At 38.7% G+C, this 19,399-nt stretch overlaps 1 protein-coding gene across 1 annotated transcript in view; it reads right to left on the bottom strand.

Moving 5' to 3' along the window:
• Positions 1-243: 243 nt before the first annotated feature.
• CEP128 (centrosomal protein 128) overlaps positions 244-19,399 on the bottom strand; it is a 199,143-nt gene continuing 179,987 nt past the window's right edge. The window contains exons 21-23 of the mRNA XM_070753955.1: positions 10,840-10,917; positions 3,961-4,068; positions 244-648 (exon numbers count right to left, since the gene is read on the bottom strand). Coding sequence (XP_070610056.1) covers positions 556-648; positions 3,961-4,068; positions 10,840-10,917 — 279 coding nt within the window. The 3' untranslated portion in view covers positions 244-555. The remainder of the gene's footprint in view (positions 649-3,960; positions 4,069-10,839; positions 10,918-19,399) is intronic.

The following is a 19,399-nucleotide window of genomic DNA, read 5'->3' as shown; positions in this document are numbered from 1 at the left end:
CAAGTGGACTTCCTGGTTTTTCTTTGAAGATGTTTCACTTCTCATCTAAGAAGCTTCTTCAGATTCAGAGATGAAGAAGCTTCTTGGATGAGAAGTGAAATGTCTTCAAAGAAAAACCAGAAACTCCACTTGCCTTTGGATATGGACAGTTGGCAAGACTCTTGTTGTTTAAAATTCTCTCATAGAAGTATTCTATCTATTTTGATCAAATGGAAATAAACCAAGAGGGTAGCCCTGGATGTACAATCATAAAATGAAATTTTATTTTTTAGACAATGTTTTAGACAATATATCCAAGAAAAAAAACATGATTTATATAAATGCAAGGACACCAGGTAGTTTCCAATGACTTCTTTCTTTCAATTAGGACTGAGAAACGTCTACATACTTTAATTGCTGAAAAACCTCTATGCATTTGTGGAACTTGAATTATATTCTCATTGCGGTAACCAAAGAAAGGAAGGGATTCAGTGCACCAAAGGGAAAGCTTTTGGTTTCCCAAAACAAATTACTGGTCATTTCACTGAAAAGTTTACAAGGATTCTTAATGAAATCTCAATTCTTACATTCAGATTTAGAAAGCAAGGAGCTGGTCATAAAACTAGTGCTGCTTTGCCAGATGGAAACATCAGTATTGGCCTTCTTATCCTGTGAAAGAGAAGAAGTTTTTTCATGTGAAAAAGATTGATGTTGATTATATTCCATTTTATTTTTTGTGATTCAAAATAACCGCAAGCCAGGTTATATAACTGCGAGAGTACTATTTTAAACTGGCAAAATCCGGTTTCAGTGTTCAGAATGTAAATCTAGTAGTTACCATTACATATAATTTCCATCCAGATTGCGTGTCTTTGTCAACAACATTTAGACTTCTGGGAAAGGTCATCTTCTGTATTTGCTGCTGGGAGCTCTGTCCCTTCTTGCTAAAATGCACATAAACAGGAATTGGCCTCTATGTTGTTCCCACGCAAAGTCCTTAAACTTGCAAAGTGGCATCCCGTGAATTATCTACTTTGTTGCAGCATGAAATAAGCATTTCCAAATAAATAAATAGATACAATGGATTTATTTCAGACCAGAAAGAAAACAAAAACGTTTAAGAGCTAAATGCTTGACACTCTATTAATACCGTCTCCATGCTAATAGCTTAATCTGATCTTCCACCTTTGATAATTTAAAAGCTCCCAGTGCATTATCCTAAAAATAGATAATAGGCTTTTGACTTTTTTCCACTAACAGAGAAGGACTTGGCAAACATGGGGCGTATATATATATTGTATGTGTGTCTAAATGAGGTAGTGGTGTAGTTTCTAATGATGGGCAAGACCTGACCTGACCCTGACCTAATATGGAGCCAGACTTTCTGAGCTTTCTTAATTCCTTCGCTGTTTAAATGTGAATGAAATCCTTTTGCTGAATTATTCCAATATAGTGGGACTTTAATTTAGAAGAAAATAAACCTTTCACAAGTAGAGCATTAAAAAATAAAGAACTTATCCTTTCCGTATAACTTTTGTTGTTTTATCAATGTATAAAATTACAAATAAAAATAAAATGGGAAATTCAGGCAAGAAAAAAGAAAGGGGGTGAGAAAATATTAGGTACAAAGGAATAAAAGGGCATTGACTTCCAACTCTTTTTAGCACAGTGCAAGATAACATTACCACCTCAACTTTTTACTTTTACAAATTAGTATATAACTAGCCATCTCTATAACAATAAATCTATCTAATCAGCAAAACCAAAGTCCATGTTTCATTTTTTTTATCACAAACAAAAAATCCAGAAGTGATATCCAAACAGAAAAGATAAATATATTCTCCTCTTTGAACAGAACAATCAATGTAACCATTACTGCTTTATCTTTTTTCCTGTTGAAATAATAAGCAGTTATATTTACATATAAATGCAAATATTACATATTTGCATGTTACATGTATATGTAACAATATTTATAAACTATCAACATTTATATTTACATTTATAAAATACAAGAAATAGTATAAGGGCAGACTAGATGGACCGTGAGGTCTTTTTCTGCCGTCAATCTTCTATGTTTCTATATTAACAAAAAAAAAATCGTCCATTTTAAATCATGAAGATTTCTAAAATTAAAACATTCTAATACAGTAATACCTCATGATACGAACTTAATTGGTGCAAGGAGGAGGTTCGTAAGACGAAAGGTTCGTAAGACGAAAAGTTGTTTCCCATAGGAAACAATGTAAAGTCAATTAATCCGTGCAACCAAAAAACCCCCCGCAAAAAAACAGCTTTCGGCGACTGCTGAGAAGCCGCGCGGCTGTTTTAAAAGGTGACAGCCGGCCTGGGGGGTTTGCCAGCACCCCCCCGAACCTCGAACCTGGGTTCGGGGGGGGTGCTGGGAAGCCCCCCAGGCCGGCTGCGACCTTTTAAAACACCCGCGCCGCTTCGCAGCTGTCTCCCGAAGCCGAACGCGGAAGTTCGTCTTTAGCGTTCGGCTTCAGGAGACAGCTGCGAAGCGGCGCGGGTATTTTAAAAGGTCGCAGCCGGCCTGGGGGGCTTGCCAGCACCCCCCCCGAACCCCGAACCCGGGTTCAGGGGGGTGCTGGCAAGCCCCCCAGGCCGGCTGCGACCTTTTAAAACACCCGCGCCGCTTCGCAGCTGTCTCCTGAAGCCGAACGCGGAAGTTTGGCTTTAGCGTTCGGCTTCAGGAGACAGCTGTGAAGCGGCGCGGGTGTTTTAAAAGGTCGCAGCCGGCCTGGGGGGCTTGCCAGCACCCCTCCAAACCCGGGTTCGGGGTTCGGGGGGGTGCTGGCAAGCCCCCCAGGCCGGCTGCGACCTTTTAAAACACCCGCGCCGCTTCGCAGCTGTCTCCTGAAGCCGAACGCTAAAGCCGAACTTCCGCGTTCGGCTTCGGGAGACAGCTGCGAAGCGGCGCGGGTGTTTTAAAAGGTCGCAGCCGGCCTGGAGGGCTTGCCAGCACCCCCCTGAACCTGGATTCGGGGTTCGGGGAGTGCTGGCAAGCCCCCCAGGCCGGCTGCGACCTTTTAAAACACCCGCGCTGCTTCGCAGCTGTCTCCTGAAGCCGAACACTAAAGCCGAACTTTCGGGAGACAGCTGCGAAGCGGCGCGGATGTTTTAAAAGGTCGCAGCCGGCCTGGGGGGCTTCCCAGCAACCTCCCGAACCGAACCCGGGGTTCAGCAAAATTTTGCCTCTTCTTACGAACTTTGTTCGAGTTACGAACCAGCGTTCGGGAGGCTTCTGGGAAGCCCCGCCGCCCGGCTGTCACCTTTTAAAACAGCCGCGCGGCTTCCCAGCAGTCTCCGAATGCCAGTTCGTAACTCGAAAAAAGTTCGTAAGAAGAGGCAAAATTTTTCTGAACCCTGGGTTCGTATCACGAGTTGTTCGTAAGACGAGGGGTTCGTATCTTGAGGTACCACTGTACTTCCTCTTAGCATACATACTTGCATATATATGCTGCCTGAAACAGTACTTTCCCATTTTAGGGCCTGATATAAGTCATCCCATCAGTCTATATTGACTGTGAGAGAGAAAGAGAAAGGAGTGGGGAGAGTAAATTTCCAGTGCAGAGGTTGAAAGTTCTGAATACCACGCATTAGGACCAATGTGACAATGATTGCAAATCTGGCTGTGAATTTGCCAAATTCTTATTGGGCTCTAACTTTTTAAAAACTTTGCTCTGGCCTTCTCGTAGTCCTTCTATTCTTCCAATGACTAATAGTTTCATTATGCCCCAACTATTACCGTAACTTATTAAGTTACCATTAGAGACAGAACATTAACATTTCGAAATCTTTGGTTTGACCCTGCAATGTAAATTGACATCTTTTTAGACAATTCTTAAAATTGGCATGTTGCTACTGTGATTATGCACTATCCAGCAATTAGAGCTATTTTTTTGAATTAACTATATAGATAGACAGAGAAGATAAACGTTGACGAGAAAACAAACTTACTTGGAAGCTTTCAAGTTTGTGTTTTAAATCTTCCAGATGCTGCTGTAATGAGCCCACAAGTTGCTTGTATTTATTGTACCTTTTTTCAATAATTTCTTTCTGAGAATTCTGAAATCAGAAAATTTTCAAGTGAGTGAAATAATTATCTCACAAATGTAAAAACAAAAAGGTTTGTGTGTGTGAAAGGATCATTCTGAGATTTTAAAAAAATAGGCTGTATCTATCCAGGACCCATTGAACCTCAAAATAATTAGATTTTGTAGAGGTTTTTTTTCAAGTTTGCCTTTATTATTTATATATATAACAAGGCAGAGAACATACGGTACTTAATACTCCTTCCTTTCCTATTTTCCCCACAACAACCCTGTGAGTAGAATTGGGCTGAGAGAAAGAATGACTGACTCAAAGTCACCCAGCCGACTTTCATATCTAAGGCAGATTAACACTCATGGTTTTCTGGTTTCTAGCCTGGTCCCTTAACCACTAGACCAAACTGGCTGTATAATGTTTGACGATCTTTGCTAGATTTTACTATTGTTTTGAGAAAAGGAGTTCTAACTTTCAATAACATACTCAAATGCTTAATACTGTATCGGCAAATATTACATGGGATATATCTCTAAAAGTATATTTTAATAAAAGGTTTGTAATTTTAGCAAGAACTATTTGACAAGGCCTCTTTGATTGGTATAATTTCCATCAGAAACCTCTTTTGGTGCTGGCTAGGCTCCCTGTCCTATCTATTACAAAAAAATAAAATTAAAAATTCACACAAAGCCGGATTGCTTCTGCCTCTGGGCTATTTATTTGCAATAATGGCTATGATACTTACAAAGATTTTAGTCAGGCTCGCTGCCCTATCTATTTAAAACAAAATTAAAATTAAAAATCCATAAAATTGGTTTTGTTGCCATTTCTGATATATTTGCAATAATGCTACGATATTTACAAAGGTTTTAGCAGAATGATGGAAAGCATCCTATCAAGTTAGTATAAATCTGATAAATGACTGCCTTATGACTACCAGAATCCATACACAGTCACCTTTTGAACATATGCAGTCTGGCTTCCCAAAATACCATCTCTGCATTCAGTCACTCCAAATTGCTTGTCTATAGTACTACCAAAGAACAATGCCAAGACTGAGCAGGACAATCTAGGATGGATTTGGAAATGACAATTTCTGCACTGGACAGATTACAGGTCCCAAGAGACATTGCCAGTTCATGCTTTTCCATGATAGTTAAGCTTTAGAGGAATAACCTGGTATCAGCAGGAATGGAAAGTTTTTATCTACAGTTCTATTCCCTGGTTTCTATGAATGTCAGTTGTGTTTTGCTACTGAAAATCAGTCCAAATCTCCATGGCTTGCTAAAAAGGAAATATTCTGCATCTTGCCTGAGAAAACATTTTCCCTTTTGGGGAAATGGTAATTGTATAGGACAGTGATAGCTAACCTTTTTGTTGCCGAGTGCTGAAAGCGTGTGCACACTCCCATAATGCAACGCATGTGCATTCTGGTGTACCCTGCCCCATGCATGCTCACGCAAACCCTTTGTATGTGCCTCCGGCGCATGCACACCTGTCCCACATGTGCCCCACCCTGTGCATGTGTGGCAGAGATTCAAAAACCAACTGGCTGGCAGAAGGCGCATGCATGCACAGTGGAGCTGAGCTGGGATGACAGCTCATGTGCCCCCAAAGAGAGCTCTGCATGCCACCTGTGGAACATGTGCCATAGGTTCACCATCATGGGTATAGGAGAAGGAGAACAGAATGGTCTGAGGGTTAACTGGGACAACATGGTGGGATTTGGGGATATTCTGGTCAGTAGGGGTAGTAGAAGCAGGGCCAAAAATGTGATTGAGTTCAGTCGGAGTCCCAGTTCTTGCAGATGCCATATTGGGCTTGGATGGAAAGACTGAAAAATTAACTGTGATTGTTGGGGAGGGGAGGTGGAGTTCAGTCAGGTGTTTGAAATGTATGATGGCTGCCAAATGGTTAAATAAAAAACAACCAGAATGTAAATATAATAATAATAATAATAATAATAATAATAACAACAACAACAACAACAACAACAACAACAACAACAACAGAGCTGGAAGGGCAACAACAACAACAACAACAACAACAGAGCTGGAAGGGACCTTAGAGGTCTTTTGGTTCAACCGCCTGCTCAGGCAGGAAGCCCTATACCACTTCAGAGAAATAATTATCCAACTTCTTCTCAAAAACTTCCAGTGTTGGAGCATTCACAACTTCTGGAGGCAAGCTGCTCCACTGATTAATTGTTCTAACTATCAGGAAATTTCTCCTTAGTTCTAAGTTGCTTCTCTCCTTGTTTAGTTTCCACCCATTGCTTCTTGTTCTACAGTCAGGTACTTTGGAGAATACTTTGACTCCCTCTTCTCTGTGGAAACTCCTGAGATATTGGAACGCTGCTATTATGTTTCCCCTAGTCTTTCTTTTCATGAAACTTGACATACCCAGTTCCTGCAACAGTTCTTCATATGTTTTAACCTCGAGTCTTCTAATCATCTTTGTTGCTCTTCTCTGCACTCTTTCTAGAGTCTCAACACCCTTTTTAACTCATGGCGACCAAAACTGAATGCAATATTCCAAGTGTGGCCTTACCACGGCATTATAAAATGGCATTAACACTTTGCATGATCTTGATTCTATCCCTCTGTTAATGCAGCCTTGAACTGTTGGCTTTTTTTGGCAGCTGCTGCACACTTCTAGCTCATATTTAAATGGTTGTCCACTAGGACTCCAAGATCCCTCTCACAGTTACCACTCTTGAGCAAGGTACCACATATACCATCCCTGTGCATTTTGTTTTTCTTGCCTAAATGTAGAACCTTACTTTTTTCAGTATTGAATTTCATTTTGTTAGATAGAGCCCAGTGTTTATATAGGTTTAGTGAAGCAGAGAGATAAATAGTGTGAATACTTTGGGGTATGTGTAAAAAACAGGGGTGAAGAATAAATGGGGCAATGGAAGCATTATGGTGGTGAGCAACAAATATATTGTGAGTGACAGACAACTCTTAAGAAAATGGACATTGTAGATCTGAACCCAATCCCCACTTCCAGCCTCCATGGTGAGAATGCAGAACTGCGTGCTACTTCTGCTGACTGCTGGCTGGCTGCAGTTTGGCAGTTCAAGTCTCACCGGCTCAAGGTTGACTCAGCCTTCCCTCTTTCCGAGGTCTGTAAATATGCTGACTCTGTAAACTGCTTTTGCTACTAAAACTCCAGGTGCAATTGATCTTTATACCTATCTTCTGTGGAACAGCACAGAGCCTGGAGTTAAGGGCAATTAACAATTCTTACAATTTTAGAAAGCAATTAAGATCTGACTCGTCTGAAGAATTTTTGAAAAACGTTAGGATAATTAAACAGATCCTGATGCTGGTGTCAGAAGATGAAAAAGAGTATCGAGTATGATATTATGGGTGTGGTTCTTTTGGATGGAAGTGTTCTTATTCATATGATGCATTTCAGTCTAGGTTATATAACAGGCAAAGTGTAAATGATGCAGAGTTGTTTTAGGTGAGAAAAAACTTAAATAAATAAATGATTGAATGAATGAATGAACGAACAAACGAACGAACGAACGAACGAACAAACAAACAAACAAACAAAGTCAGATATACAGTACTTAGTCTGCATTTTAAATATCTGACATGATTATAATCCTGTGATGTAATGCTAGTTTTACTCAGCTTAACGAGTAAAGGAGGCAGGACTGGATCCAAACCCATCACCATGCAGGCCTTAAAAAGCAGGGATTTAAAGAGTCCTGGAGGAAAAAGAGCTGTGGAGACCTGTTGGTCTTGCGTTATGCCCTCATCTTCTGACAGTTTGTATTCCCCCTCATCCCAGTCAATCAGGGGAGACTCAATTTTTTATTTATTTATTTAATTAATTTATTTTTGCTAACCAAGTATAGGATAGTAGTTTATATAAACATAACAGAGAATGATAAAAAAGGCAATAGGACAGTAGGACAGGGACGGTAGGCACAATGGTGCATGCCCCTTATAGACCTCTTAGAAAAGGGAAAGGTCAACTGTAGACAATCTAAGGCTGAAGTTTTTGGGGTTGGGGGAAGAATTCAGGTAGTGAATTCCAGGCATTGATCCCTCTATTCCCGAAGTCATATTTTCTGTAGTCTAATTTGGAGCGGTATAAATTTGGTTTGAATTTGCTCATATGTTGTTGTGGGGTTTTTTGGGTGGGGTGGGGTATAAATTTGTATTGTTTTCCACACTTTACAGAGATTCAAATTCACATACCTCAAATTAAAATACAATACAATATAATATCAAATGCCAAATTCTTAATCCAAATTCCCTAATTATTTATCCAATTTATTGTGGTACATATTCATCCTGTGCTACCTCCTTTCAAATCCTATCATCCAGATTTCAGATATGATTTGAATTCAAAGTACTATTAGCTATCTCAATTTCTCATGGCTATTTGCCGTTTACAGGTATCTACCAAAACTGTGCCGTCGTGCTACAATCCATTTCTTATATTCTTAAACTCATTCTTACTTTTTTTTAAAGACACACATTTTATTGAAGCTGCCCTTAAAAAAAGAATTTTCCAAATTTACTTCTCTTTATATCCCAGGCAGGAAAGAAAAGATAATCATTCATATCAAATCTTAATCTAATTGTAACAGTATCAGTATACATAGGAGGAAGGATATGTTCCTCCTCTTGAGTTGTTGTGGTTGAAGGTGAAGTAATCATTAACAGGAAATCATTTTGGTATATGATTTTGTGAACTATGGTTAGATCAGTTTGGAGGCGACGTAGTTGTAAATTGTCTAATTTCAGAATTTCAAGTCTAGTGGAATAAGGTATTTTGTTGCGGGAGGAGAAGTGATGTCCTCTTCCGACATATCGGAGTAATAGTATGGGCTCTGATGTCTGGCAGGGACCCCAGTCCTGGGGTGGTACATGTGCCCGGCATCTGCGAAGGACTACTCCAAGACTGAAGGCATGTGGCCAGACCCAGTTGAACAGCAGCCACCATGAGCATTTGTAGAGGGGGGTGTCCAACTGGGTTGGAATCCCTGCAGAGGAGACCCCCAGCTGGAAGGGCCAAGCCTGGTCCCCAGGGCACTGGGGAACCTTGCGGTTGCCAGGTGGGAGGGCCTAGGGAAGTCTGCTGACTCCCAAATATTGGCATTGGCCCTGGCGATTGGAACCACGTCACGCAGAGCCAGATGTACCTCCACAGGGGAAGGGCTTCTACAGCCTCTATGTATCGAGAGGATGCAGCCAGATCCTGGGAAAGGCCCTGGTCCTGAGCCAAAGCAGTGCTGCTTATTTTATTTAGGACTTTGTCCCTGTGCCGTTCCACCCTTTCAGAATCTGTGGAGCCCCAAGATGAATTGGAGGGCCCTGCCACCACTTAAGAAGAGGGGTCAAGTTGGTCTTCCTCAGGGACATGGCGGTTTGTTTTATAGAGGCATTTGCAACTTCAGTACAGCATCACTGACCATTTTGAAGGACTTACAGAGAGGAGACAAAATGGCCACTTTAACGGATGGCCAGAAATGGCAGACTGTGGAAGAGCCAATTAGCTAGAGGTGCTGACCAGGGCAAGCCAAAAACAGACCTCGGGACAGCTCTGGAGTCTCAAAGGCAGTCCAGGAACAGGTGGTGAGATTCAGATGAAAGATGCAACGCGAGCACAGGCTCTAGTGACTGTGCCAATCCCCTCCGTGAGGCTGTTAGTCATAGGCAAATTTCTGCTCTTTGGCAGCAAACCCCCAGCGGCAACTGTTAGTGATTTGATAAGGGGTTTGAGGAAGAAGGTTTCATAGGTCTCCCTTATGGTGATCCCCCCTCAGGCACAACTTTTTAGATGGACAAGCAGCGCACCCAGTTGCTGTAGTAAAAGATGCTCGTTTGAAAGCTCCAGAGACCATGCCGCTCCCTCCTGTAAGCTGCCAATGTCTGAAGGCTGTAGTAACAGACTAGGGCAAACCATTTGCAGTCAATGTCATATGGAGGGGGGGCAGAGAAGCCCCTGCCACAGCAGGAACAATAACTCAGCTGCCAAGCACCCAAAATGGCAACTGTCATTTTTCTGTCTGAAACTCATGGTTGAAATCAATTCAGATGAAGCAGAAAACCAGCCAAAAGAGGTTGGAAAAAGCAATTCAGGAAGGGGTAGAAAGGTAGCCACATCCATCCAGTCTGAAGACCGAGTGCTCAGGAGGGCAGATCTAGCAAAAAGTAAAAGACTCGGTCTTCATTCTGACTGGATGAGGACAACCCATCCTGAATGCTGGTTCCACCCATGATGGAGAATAAACTTAAATAAATAAGTAAGTAAGTAAGTAAGTAAGTAAGTAAGTAAGTAAGTAAGTAAGTAAGTAAGTAAGTAAGTAAGTACAGTCAGATATACAGTACTTAGTCTGCATTTTAAATAACTGACATTATTATAATCCTGTCATATAATGCCAGTTTTATTCAGTCTAATGAACAAACAATGATATTCCAACTGCTTTCCTATTTAATTTGCTAGCTGGGATCAAGAAAGGATTATTTTCAGATTTTAAATTCATTAAATCTTAAATATACCACATCATTACAAAGCATTACAATGTGGTATTCAAATCAAGATGGAAGGACTCTCCTTAAGAAATATCCTTTTGAGCAGGTAAAGGAATGGTAAAGAAGGAATTTGCTGCAGAACAAATCTATTCATCTTCACGCTATGTGACCCTCAAAAACAGAGCTGTAATATTATTGTGTTTTAGATGTCATGCCTTAAATATACTTTCCCCTATTGTAGAGAATGTTGTAAAATGTTTTACAAGTGAAAGAGATCACAAAATATTCTTACCGCCAAATCTCCACAATTTTCAGGAACATTCAGTTTGTCAGGAGCCGATTCCAGATGTTCTAAGGCCAGCTGAGTACTCTGAAAAACAATGAAATATTGAAAAGGGCTTTATGCATGATGGGCCTGCACATGTGACATTACCATAAACATTCATAAGATGTTAGAACAATCAATAGTTTCAAAAAAGTTGAGAGTTGAACAGCAAGATGGTTGGCATAGTAATTAACATAATTAGACTAAAGCATAGCATGAAGGAAAATTTTGGACATCTTTCCTCAGTGTGGAAACCTGCACACTTCACATTAATTTGGAGGCACAATTATTATTTTATTATTATTAAATTAAATTATTTATTAGATTTGTATGCCGCCCCTCTCCAAGGACTCGGAGCAGCTCACAACAGCAAAAGCAATACAATAAAAATTAAAACCCATAATTACTAAAAAACAGACATGTCAGCACAATCACACCATTCACAAATGCTTGAATCAGAAGGTAGGGAGAAGTTAATCCCCCCATGCTTGGCGGCATAATACTTGAACACTTCGATATACCTTATGATTAAAATGATATTTGACAATATATAAACATTCATGAGCTCTTCAGTCATAATAAAAAGGGATCAACTACTTTTATTTATAAATACAAATGAACATTTATTTATTATTTTATTTGTTTATTAATTAGATTTGTATGCCGCCCCTCTCCGCAGACTCGGGGCGGCTAACAACAGTAAAAAGACAATATGAACAAATATAATATTAAAAGTAATGTAAAAAACCCCAATTTAAGAAACATAAATACAACACAGACCAGAATACAAAAACTTTTTATTTTCCGTTTTTCATGTGAAGTATATTTATTTTTCCTTGATGCATCCTGCAATGTAATTCAACTGAAGCGGTCGCTCACACTACTTATGTCATGGCTTCTCCAAACTACTGAACGTGCTGCACAATTTTAAACCACTGGAAACTGGGACTCTAGAGGAGACATACCCAGGCTCAGTTCATTACAAGGCAGAGAGCCCTTCATTGGAAGACACAGGAAAGGAGAAAGTTCCACCAAACCTAGAAAACACGGGCAATAGTAGATTCAAGCTTAAAGATGCTGCACACTATTGAAGAATCAGAGAGAAATTCCTTCTGAATATTCACATAATCCCCAAATCTCTTAACTTATAAAATCTCAGTTCAGAAGAGCCATGCTGGAAGCAAGGTCTCTGGATTTTAACTTTTAACTCTAGCTCTGACACTTTTTATTGCATTGAGAACTTGACCTTGTATTAGATTTTGTCTTTGCTCCATAAATTTATATTTGATGTCCCTGTCCCAAATGGGCAGAAAAATGATCAAGATAAAGACAGAACTCTCAAGTTGTCAGATGAAACTTGGAACCTAGTATTTTGTTGAGGCATGTCTGTCTGTCTAGCTTGCTTGTTGGCCATTTCCAACGTCTCTATGAAACTCACAATGTCAGCATATAAAAGAGCTAAGTGCAAAGAGAAAAATTAACAAGAGATTTGAAACACATCAAAATTAAAGGCTTGGATCTCTCGAACTGAGTATAAATAAACACTCCAGCATAATTGACATATTCTGTATATTTGATTTAAAACACTGTGATCATCGTTACAAAGAATATGAAACTCATTATGTTAAAGAGGATTCTTTAGATTCATTACTCTGAAACGTGGAGTCAGTGATAGTAATTATAAGTCTGGCAGTAAATACAGGTGAATTTCTTTGAAGAACCTACAGTGATTCATTGAAATTGGCCTAAGTATTAGCAGGTCACTTTACTCCATTCCAGAGATCCCCTCCAAAGAAAAATCCTTATGCCACTATCAAATTAACTTCCATGCACATAAAATGATAGAAAACAACATTAGCTTTAAAAAAATCTGAATGCTCAGAGGAAAATTGTTATATCATTGCTATATCAATTCCTACTCTCAAAAGGGTTTTGCTTGTTTTCAGTGCATTTTTAGCGTGATCATCAAAAGCAATCTTAAAAAACAGATTACTAGAGAATTTTGTTCTGCTGCATAAAGTGCTTTCTAGCAAAACAACTGTTAAAAGTTTGCATTAAAATATTTAAGCTTCATACTTGGATCTTTACACTATTAGCCTAAGAAGAATTAAACAAGAAAACTGAATTAATACACATACTCTGAAACATTTTAGGCATTTATTAAAACTACACCTTGCAAATACCCTTAGCTGTGTGTTTAAAAATATTCAAGAAAAGCCCTGTTAGAGGACACTGCTACACCGTGAGTTTTGTTTTTGCAAACCAAAAATAAATAAAGTAAATTGCTTGGAGGTGTCTATCAATGTCTGTTCCTCGTTAAATTGCTCACTACTGCATCTTTCTCACAAAGAAGCTGCACTCATTTACATTGTATGCTTCATTTATAGTGGCCTTATGTTCATCAAAGTCTTGATTTTCCACCCCATTAATTTCTGATGAGATGTATGGTTTGCTACTTCTTCCCAGAGTCATTTGTGGCCCTGGTCTTTGTAAGGGCTAGAAAAGGTTGAGCGATATCTGAAAGAGACAGCAGATTCTCAGCAGGTCTTCCTCTGCAGCCTTTAGCCACAGAAAACTTAACGGTGTAAAACAGAGCAAGGGCTCAAATGCTCAGCAGTCACCTTAAAGAAACAATATGTTCCAGAAACATTCTGCCACATGAAAAAAAAACTGCAAAGAACATGATTTCCCAACAACATTCCCTTTCAAATTAAATATGTTTCTTTTATCTTCATCACATACAGACAGTGATGATAAGTAATAAAATGCATTAAAATTTGAATTTCACTATTTTATTTTCTCCAAAATTAGTCATTTAATACCACCAATCTAGTGCTGATTTATGTTTATTCTACACTAAAGGAGCAATGGATATACATGAGCTTATATACATAATTTTCCAAGTTGTGAAAAGCATCAAGTATAGCATACAATTTAGGATTTTCTTTTTCATGTGTCTGAAATTTTAAATGCACTTCCAAAGGACAAAGTCTGTTTGTTTCATTGCAGTCCAAACAACTGAAGGCTTGTTTCAGGCTTGTTACAACAGTGCCAACAGCTAAGTACCAGCATTATGATCTGTGTGGAAAATAGCTGCCAGGTTAATATTCACTTCACTCAAAAAGCATGTGAAAAACTTTAGTATGATTCATGAGCCTGGTTGCAGGAGTAGATTTTGTGCTCTCATGGCAGGCAAGAACACATCAGCTACAATACAATAATTTTGCTGGCTATAAAGATGGGTAAGAGTGGGATGGGTGAGGGTGAAAGGACAGGAAAATAAAAGCATAAAAGCCAATGGGAAAAAGAGATGGGAACCTTATTTCAGCTTACCTGTAAAAAAAAGCAATAATTTACTGACACATTCAATAATCTCCTAAATTATATTTGAGTACCATATCAACGATGGCATTTTTCTCTATTAAAAGAGAGGGGTTTAATCATGCAGAACAAAATGTTAAAAAGGTTGGTGAGAGCACCTGACACAGTGAGTGATTAAGTACTGCTAATTATTGCCCAGAAACTGAAAATGATGTGCCATAATGCGTACAGTACAACTAATCCAGAAGAGAACAAACATATGTGTCTGCTTGCTATTTAACAGATAACAAAGGTCAATGATGAAGCTGATAAGAATCAGCCAACTCCAGTTGGACCAACAGAAGCAACATTTACTTGAAAGTGCATTCTTCCATTTTACCATGAGTGCTATTAATCTCATTTTACTAATATAAAAGTTTATTTACACACTAAGAGGTGTTCTATCTTCTCAAAGAGAATGATAAAACATGGTGCTTATTTTCCATGACTTTATATAAAGTCCTGGGTATTTAAAGGGCATGTGAACAGTTAATCCTTCTTATATTAATGCATATGCAATGATAGGCAGCTCTAGGTTGTCCCACAGAGCAGATGTAAATCAAAAGAAGACTTTTTTGGGGGGGACATGGAGCAGCAAACTCAAACCGAGACTACAGTAACAAAAAGATTATGTATCTTCTCCAACAAAAGTTTCTTACCTCCAATGCGTACATAAGTGCACAAGTGTGCCTTCTGTCCCCTGTCTTAATGTTCCTCTTACTAGTATTACATTGTTATATCTTTGTATACTACCAAAACGTACTTGACAAAATAAATAAATAAATGCTGTTTACAAGTAATAATGATGCTCTGAGTGATACATGTATATCAAGAGATATAGATTCTACATCAACAGAATGCTGAAGTCCTATTAGGGGTTTTCAGTTCAGGATAACAAATATGGCTCTAATTTTGCACACTTTATAAATACTTCTACTCTCTCCTCGGTTTCTTTTTGACTAAAGAAACAGTTCAGTAACTAGGATAACAAACCAAGCAGGAAATTGAGGATGGGAAAGAGAGCTGTTTTTGATCATGCAAAGATCCACAGCTACACTAAGCTTGTTCATCATCATGGTGTGTACCACATATATGGGTAAGTAGAAGAATAGTAGACAGTTGTTCTGTCAAGCTAATATGGAAGATAACATTACACTATTAAAGATTGCATCTTCTTCTGCCTGAAAAAAGGATCGACTTTTGCAAGCAATGCTGGAACCAACAAAAACTATGGCGAAATTGTATGAATGTTTAGTATGTATGTTGGGTTAGTTTCTTATGTTTATTAAGAGTTTTTAACTAATGGTTTTATAACTTAGTTTTTTATTTGACTTCTTTTTATTGTCTTGCATTTTATATTGTTGTAAGCCGTCCTGAGTCCTTTGGGATTGGGCGGCATAGAAATCGAATAAATAAATAAATATAAATAAATAAATAAATAAATAAATAAATAAATAAAAAAAATCTTTGCTATAGTGCCATATAAATATCCAAGGACAGAAGTTGTTACTCAACAGATAGACTGTTGAGTACATATGGAATGCTTATGGAGAGTACCTGCTTCTGAGAGAAGGTAATTCAATTGGATAAAGCAAAAAATGAATCACTCTTCCTCTAGCCTTCTCAATACATAAACATACTGTATGTATGGGCTGCAAAATGAGTTTGTACAACACAGAATATCAACATGGACATTTCAAGAATAAGGGTTGTATGCTATTCCTAAGGTGAATATGAGTGAGTGTGTGTTTGTGTGTGTGTGTGTGAAAACAAATATATTAGAACTAAAACGGAATTCACAAATGCTCCTTGAAAGAAGATAAGACCAAATCATAAAAATAATGTATCTCTTCTAGATTTTAGATATGGAGGACATATAAGAAGATATACAATTGATATGATATATGCCAAACCTACTTTAGATTCACAGCAATCCACATCTCCAGAAAGGAGCTATCTATCATGTTTCCCTATTTATTGCAATATGTCTCAATGATGATGATAATGGATTAAAGAAATGGTAAAAGGTAGAGTGCCATTCCAATTCAAGTTGTGAACACAATTTAGAACAATAAGGGACTGGAAGAGATATAACGTACTTGCAAGTTGTACCCATCCATGCCGGGGAGGGGGAGGAGACAAATTACCAGAATGCCTACCCTGAAGGATAGCACTTAAGTACTGGCACTGACTACCTGCCACAGTAGTCAAAAGAAATGGAATAACTGTGGCATGCTTAGTACTTTATAATAGGAAACAGAAAGACATATACTGAATAGGAATGCTATCTCATTACATCTGTCAGCACTTTGCTCTCTACTTATCCTATGCAACTATATGGAACTGTGCATGACAATTTTCTTTCACCTTATTAATTTAGTGCTAAATGCTTATTGTGTTCTTGAAATCTGTACAAAGTCATGGGTATCATACTCTGGCTTCTTCAATGAATCCCTTGCCAATTTCCCATGAATCTAAGTAGGAATTAATACTGGAGTTCAGGTTTCTGACTGAAGAAACTGAAAGTTTTATCAATGAGAAAATGAGACTGTAGACCAAGAATATGAAGCAGGCATATGAGGCAGCTGCTTTACGTGAGTTTTGTGGGAAGTAAACCTACTTGACCTCCAAAGAAAAAGAAAAAAACATCAAAGGATTCTCAGAAGCAGGTTCTTCTGATTTCAAAACTTATGGACTGATTGCATGTCTATGTTAATAACCATTCTGGTATCAGCCTGTGGGGTTATAGTGATGCCAGTATTATATAGCAAATTGGAACTCCAGAGCTAGGTAAAAGAAGCCAGAAGGAGCAAGAAAATTTATAACAGACTTTAAAGGGATACAAAGGAGTATGATGTAAACTGATCTTGAAGATGGTATAAAAACAGTTCCTCAAAGGATAAAGATACATTGAGGCAAAAAGAGAGAAGGATGTTAATAAGAATCCTGTGTTATGTACTGTATCATAACACATGCAACAGTCATTAATATGGGCTCAGTCTCTCTACTTCCCTTTAACTGGTAAGGGACTATTCCCAGCCTAGTTCATAATGAAAACCCAGAGAAATGGTACTGATGCTCATCACCGTACAATATTAATTGAAGATTTGAGCCATAGAAGAATAAGAACTACAGAAGATCACAACTCTGAGAGTCCTTGGATTGTTCATAGGGTTGCTTTTAAATCAGTATGGATTGTCAGTTCCCATATATTATGCTGAACCTGTAGCTGCATCTTTCACATGAATGATGCAACCCTTATCAGTCTATCATTCTTAGAACTGTAGTGGCAGGAGTGCCAGTATCGCAATATTGTGGCTTCTGCTATACAGTTCACAGAGATTACCTGAGAGTTATTGGTCGTGATAGTTTCAATTAGAAGTTCACGTCTTTCATTCAAAGTTCAGTTGAGAGGAAGGTTTTCTTCCTGCTTTGGCACTTTGTTGGGCCCAAAAAGGAATTATTAAACTATACAGAACATCCGAAGACAAGCAAATTAATCTTTTTGAAGGTTAGGAAAGGACAGTAGGATTAGTTTGGCAAAGCTTCTACAAGACATTGCATCACTACTGAAACAAAGATGGCTAGGTCACAATGGAGAACATCTAAGGTATATTGAGACTGAAGGCCTTTGCTAAGAAATTAGGGGGTCTAGTTCAGTTCAGGGCTTATTATTATTATTATTATTATTATTATTATTATTATTATTTATTAGATTTGTATGCCGCCCCTCTCCAAAGACTCGGGGCGGCTAACAACAATATAAAAAGACAATGTAAACAAATCTAATATTAAAAGACAATCTAAAAAAACCCAATTTAAAGAACCACTCATACATACAAGCATATCATGTATAAATTCTATAAGCCTAGGGGGAAGGGAAATTTCAATTCCCCCATGCCTGACGACAGAGGTGGGTTTTAAGGAGCTTGCGAAAGGCAAGGAGGGTGGGGGCAACCCTGATATCTGGGGGGAGCTGGTTCCAGAGAGTCAGGGCCGCCACAGAGAAGGCTCTTCTCCTGGGTCCCGCCAAACAACATTGCTTAGTCGACGGGACCCGGAGAAGGCCAACTCTGTGGGACCTAACCAGTCGCTAGGATTCGTGCGGCAGAAGGCGGTCCCGGAGATATTTTTATTTTCAAAGAAGCACCTACACATAGGAAAATCAATTTGTGCTTGTCTGGCAATAGCTTTGAAAATCAATTTTGCTCTTCTTGTCCAAACAGCAAGTAGAGCAAGTGACCATCAACAAGCAGTAATTTGAAATGGCAAACACATTTACAAACAAGCACTTAGATAAGGTGAGGAAACCTTTATGTTCAATGTCTAGATCTTGTCGCACCAATAATTCCTCCAATCTGACTATAGCTTGTTTTTTATCTATTACAGAGACTACGGAAAATAAATGTATTAATATTATGTTACCCTAAATAGAAAATATGGAAAATTTGCTGTAGTAGCTGACAAGGAACTGAGAATAGTGTAGGTATATTAGCTGGGAACATGCGCAGTTGAGGTGTATTTGTTACCTCAAATTTCTCGCCTATAGAAAGCTCCCAATGGGCTTTAGCAGAAGTGCATAATCCATGTGTAATATGCAGAAATGATGATGAAGAATAACAACTCACTTTTGTAGACCATGGGCACTTTTTAAAAATTTGAAAAGTCTTGGGGTGAAGCTTAGTAATCCTTTAGGTGTAAACCAAAAGATAAAGAAGCATGACCATAATTTACAATGACAGTAACAGAGATTACTTATAACTTGGCTAGCAGCTGTAATGTTAAAGACAAACCAAGAAAGATCTTTCAAAATAACTGTGATTATACATCAAATATAACATGACTGCATGATCAGGTTCAAAATAATTCATTTAAAATGTTAAGAAGTGTTAATATGAAGTGTCAATATGAAGCAGAATAAAAAAAACCCAGCAAAATTTCCTTCAAAAAATTATGAACAAAATTAGAAAGGACATTGGAGATCTTCTGGTCCAGTGATGGCGAACCTATGGCAGGGGTGCCACAGGTGGCACGCGGAGCCATATCTGCTGGCACGCGAGCTGTTGCCTTAGCTCAGTTCTAGCATGAATGTGCACACAGGCCAGCTGATTTTCAGCTCACATGGAGGCTTTGGGAGGGCGTTTTCGGCTTCTGGAGGGCCTCCGTG

Source organism: Erythrolamprus reginae, chromosome 1 (genome assembly GCF_031021105.1).
Source record: "Erythrolamprus reginae isolate rEryReg1 chromosome 1, rEryReg1.hap1, whole genome shotgun sequence".
Classification (NCBI taxonomy): Eukaryota; Metazoa; Chordata; class Lepidosauria; order Squamata; family Dipsadidae; genus Erythrolamprus; species Erythrolamprus reginae.
Note: the sequence above shows the minus strand (reverse complement) of the source record. Positions and strands in the feature narration are given on the sequence as shown.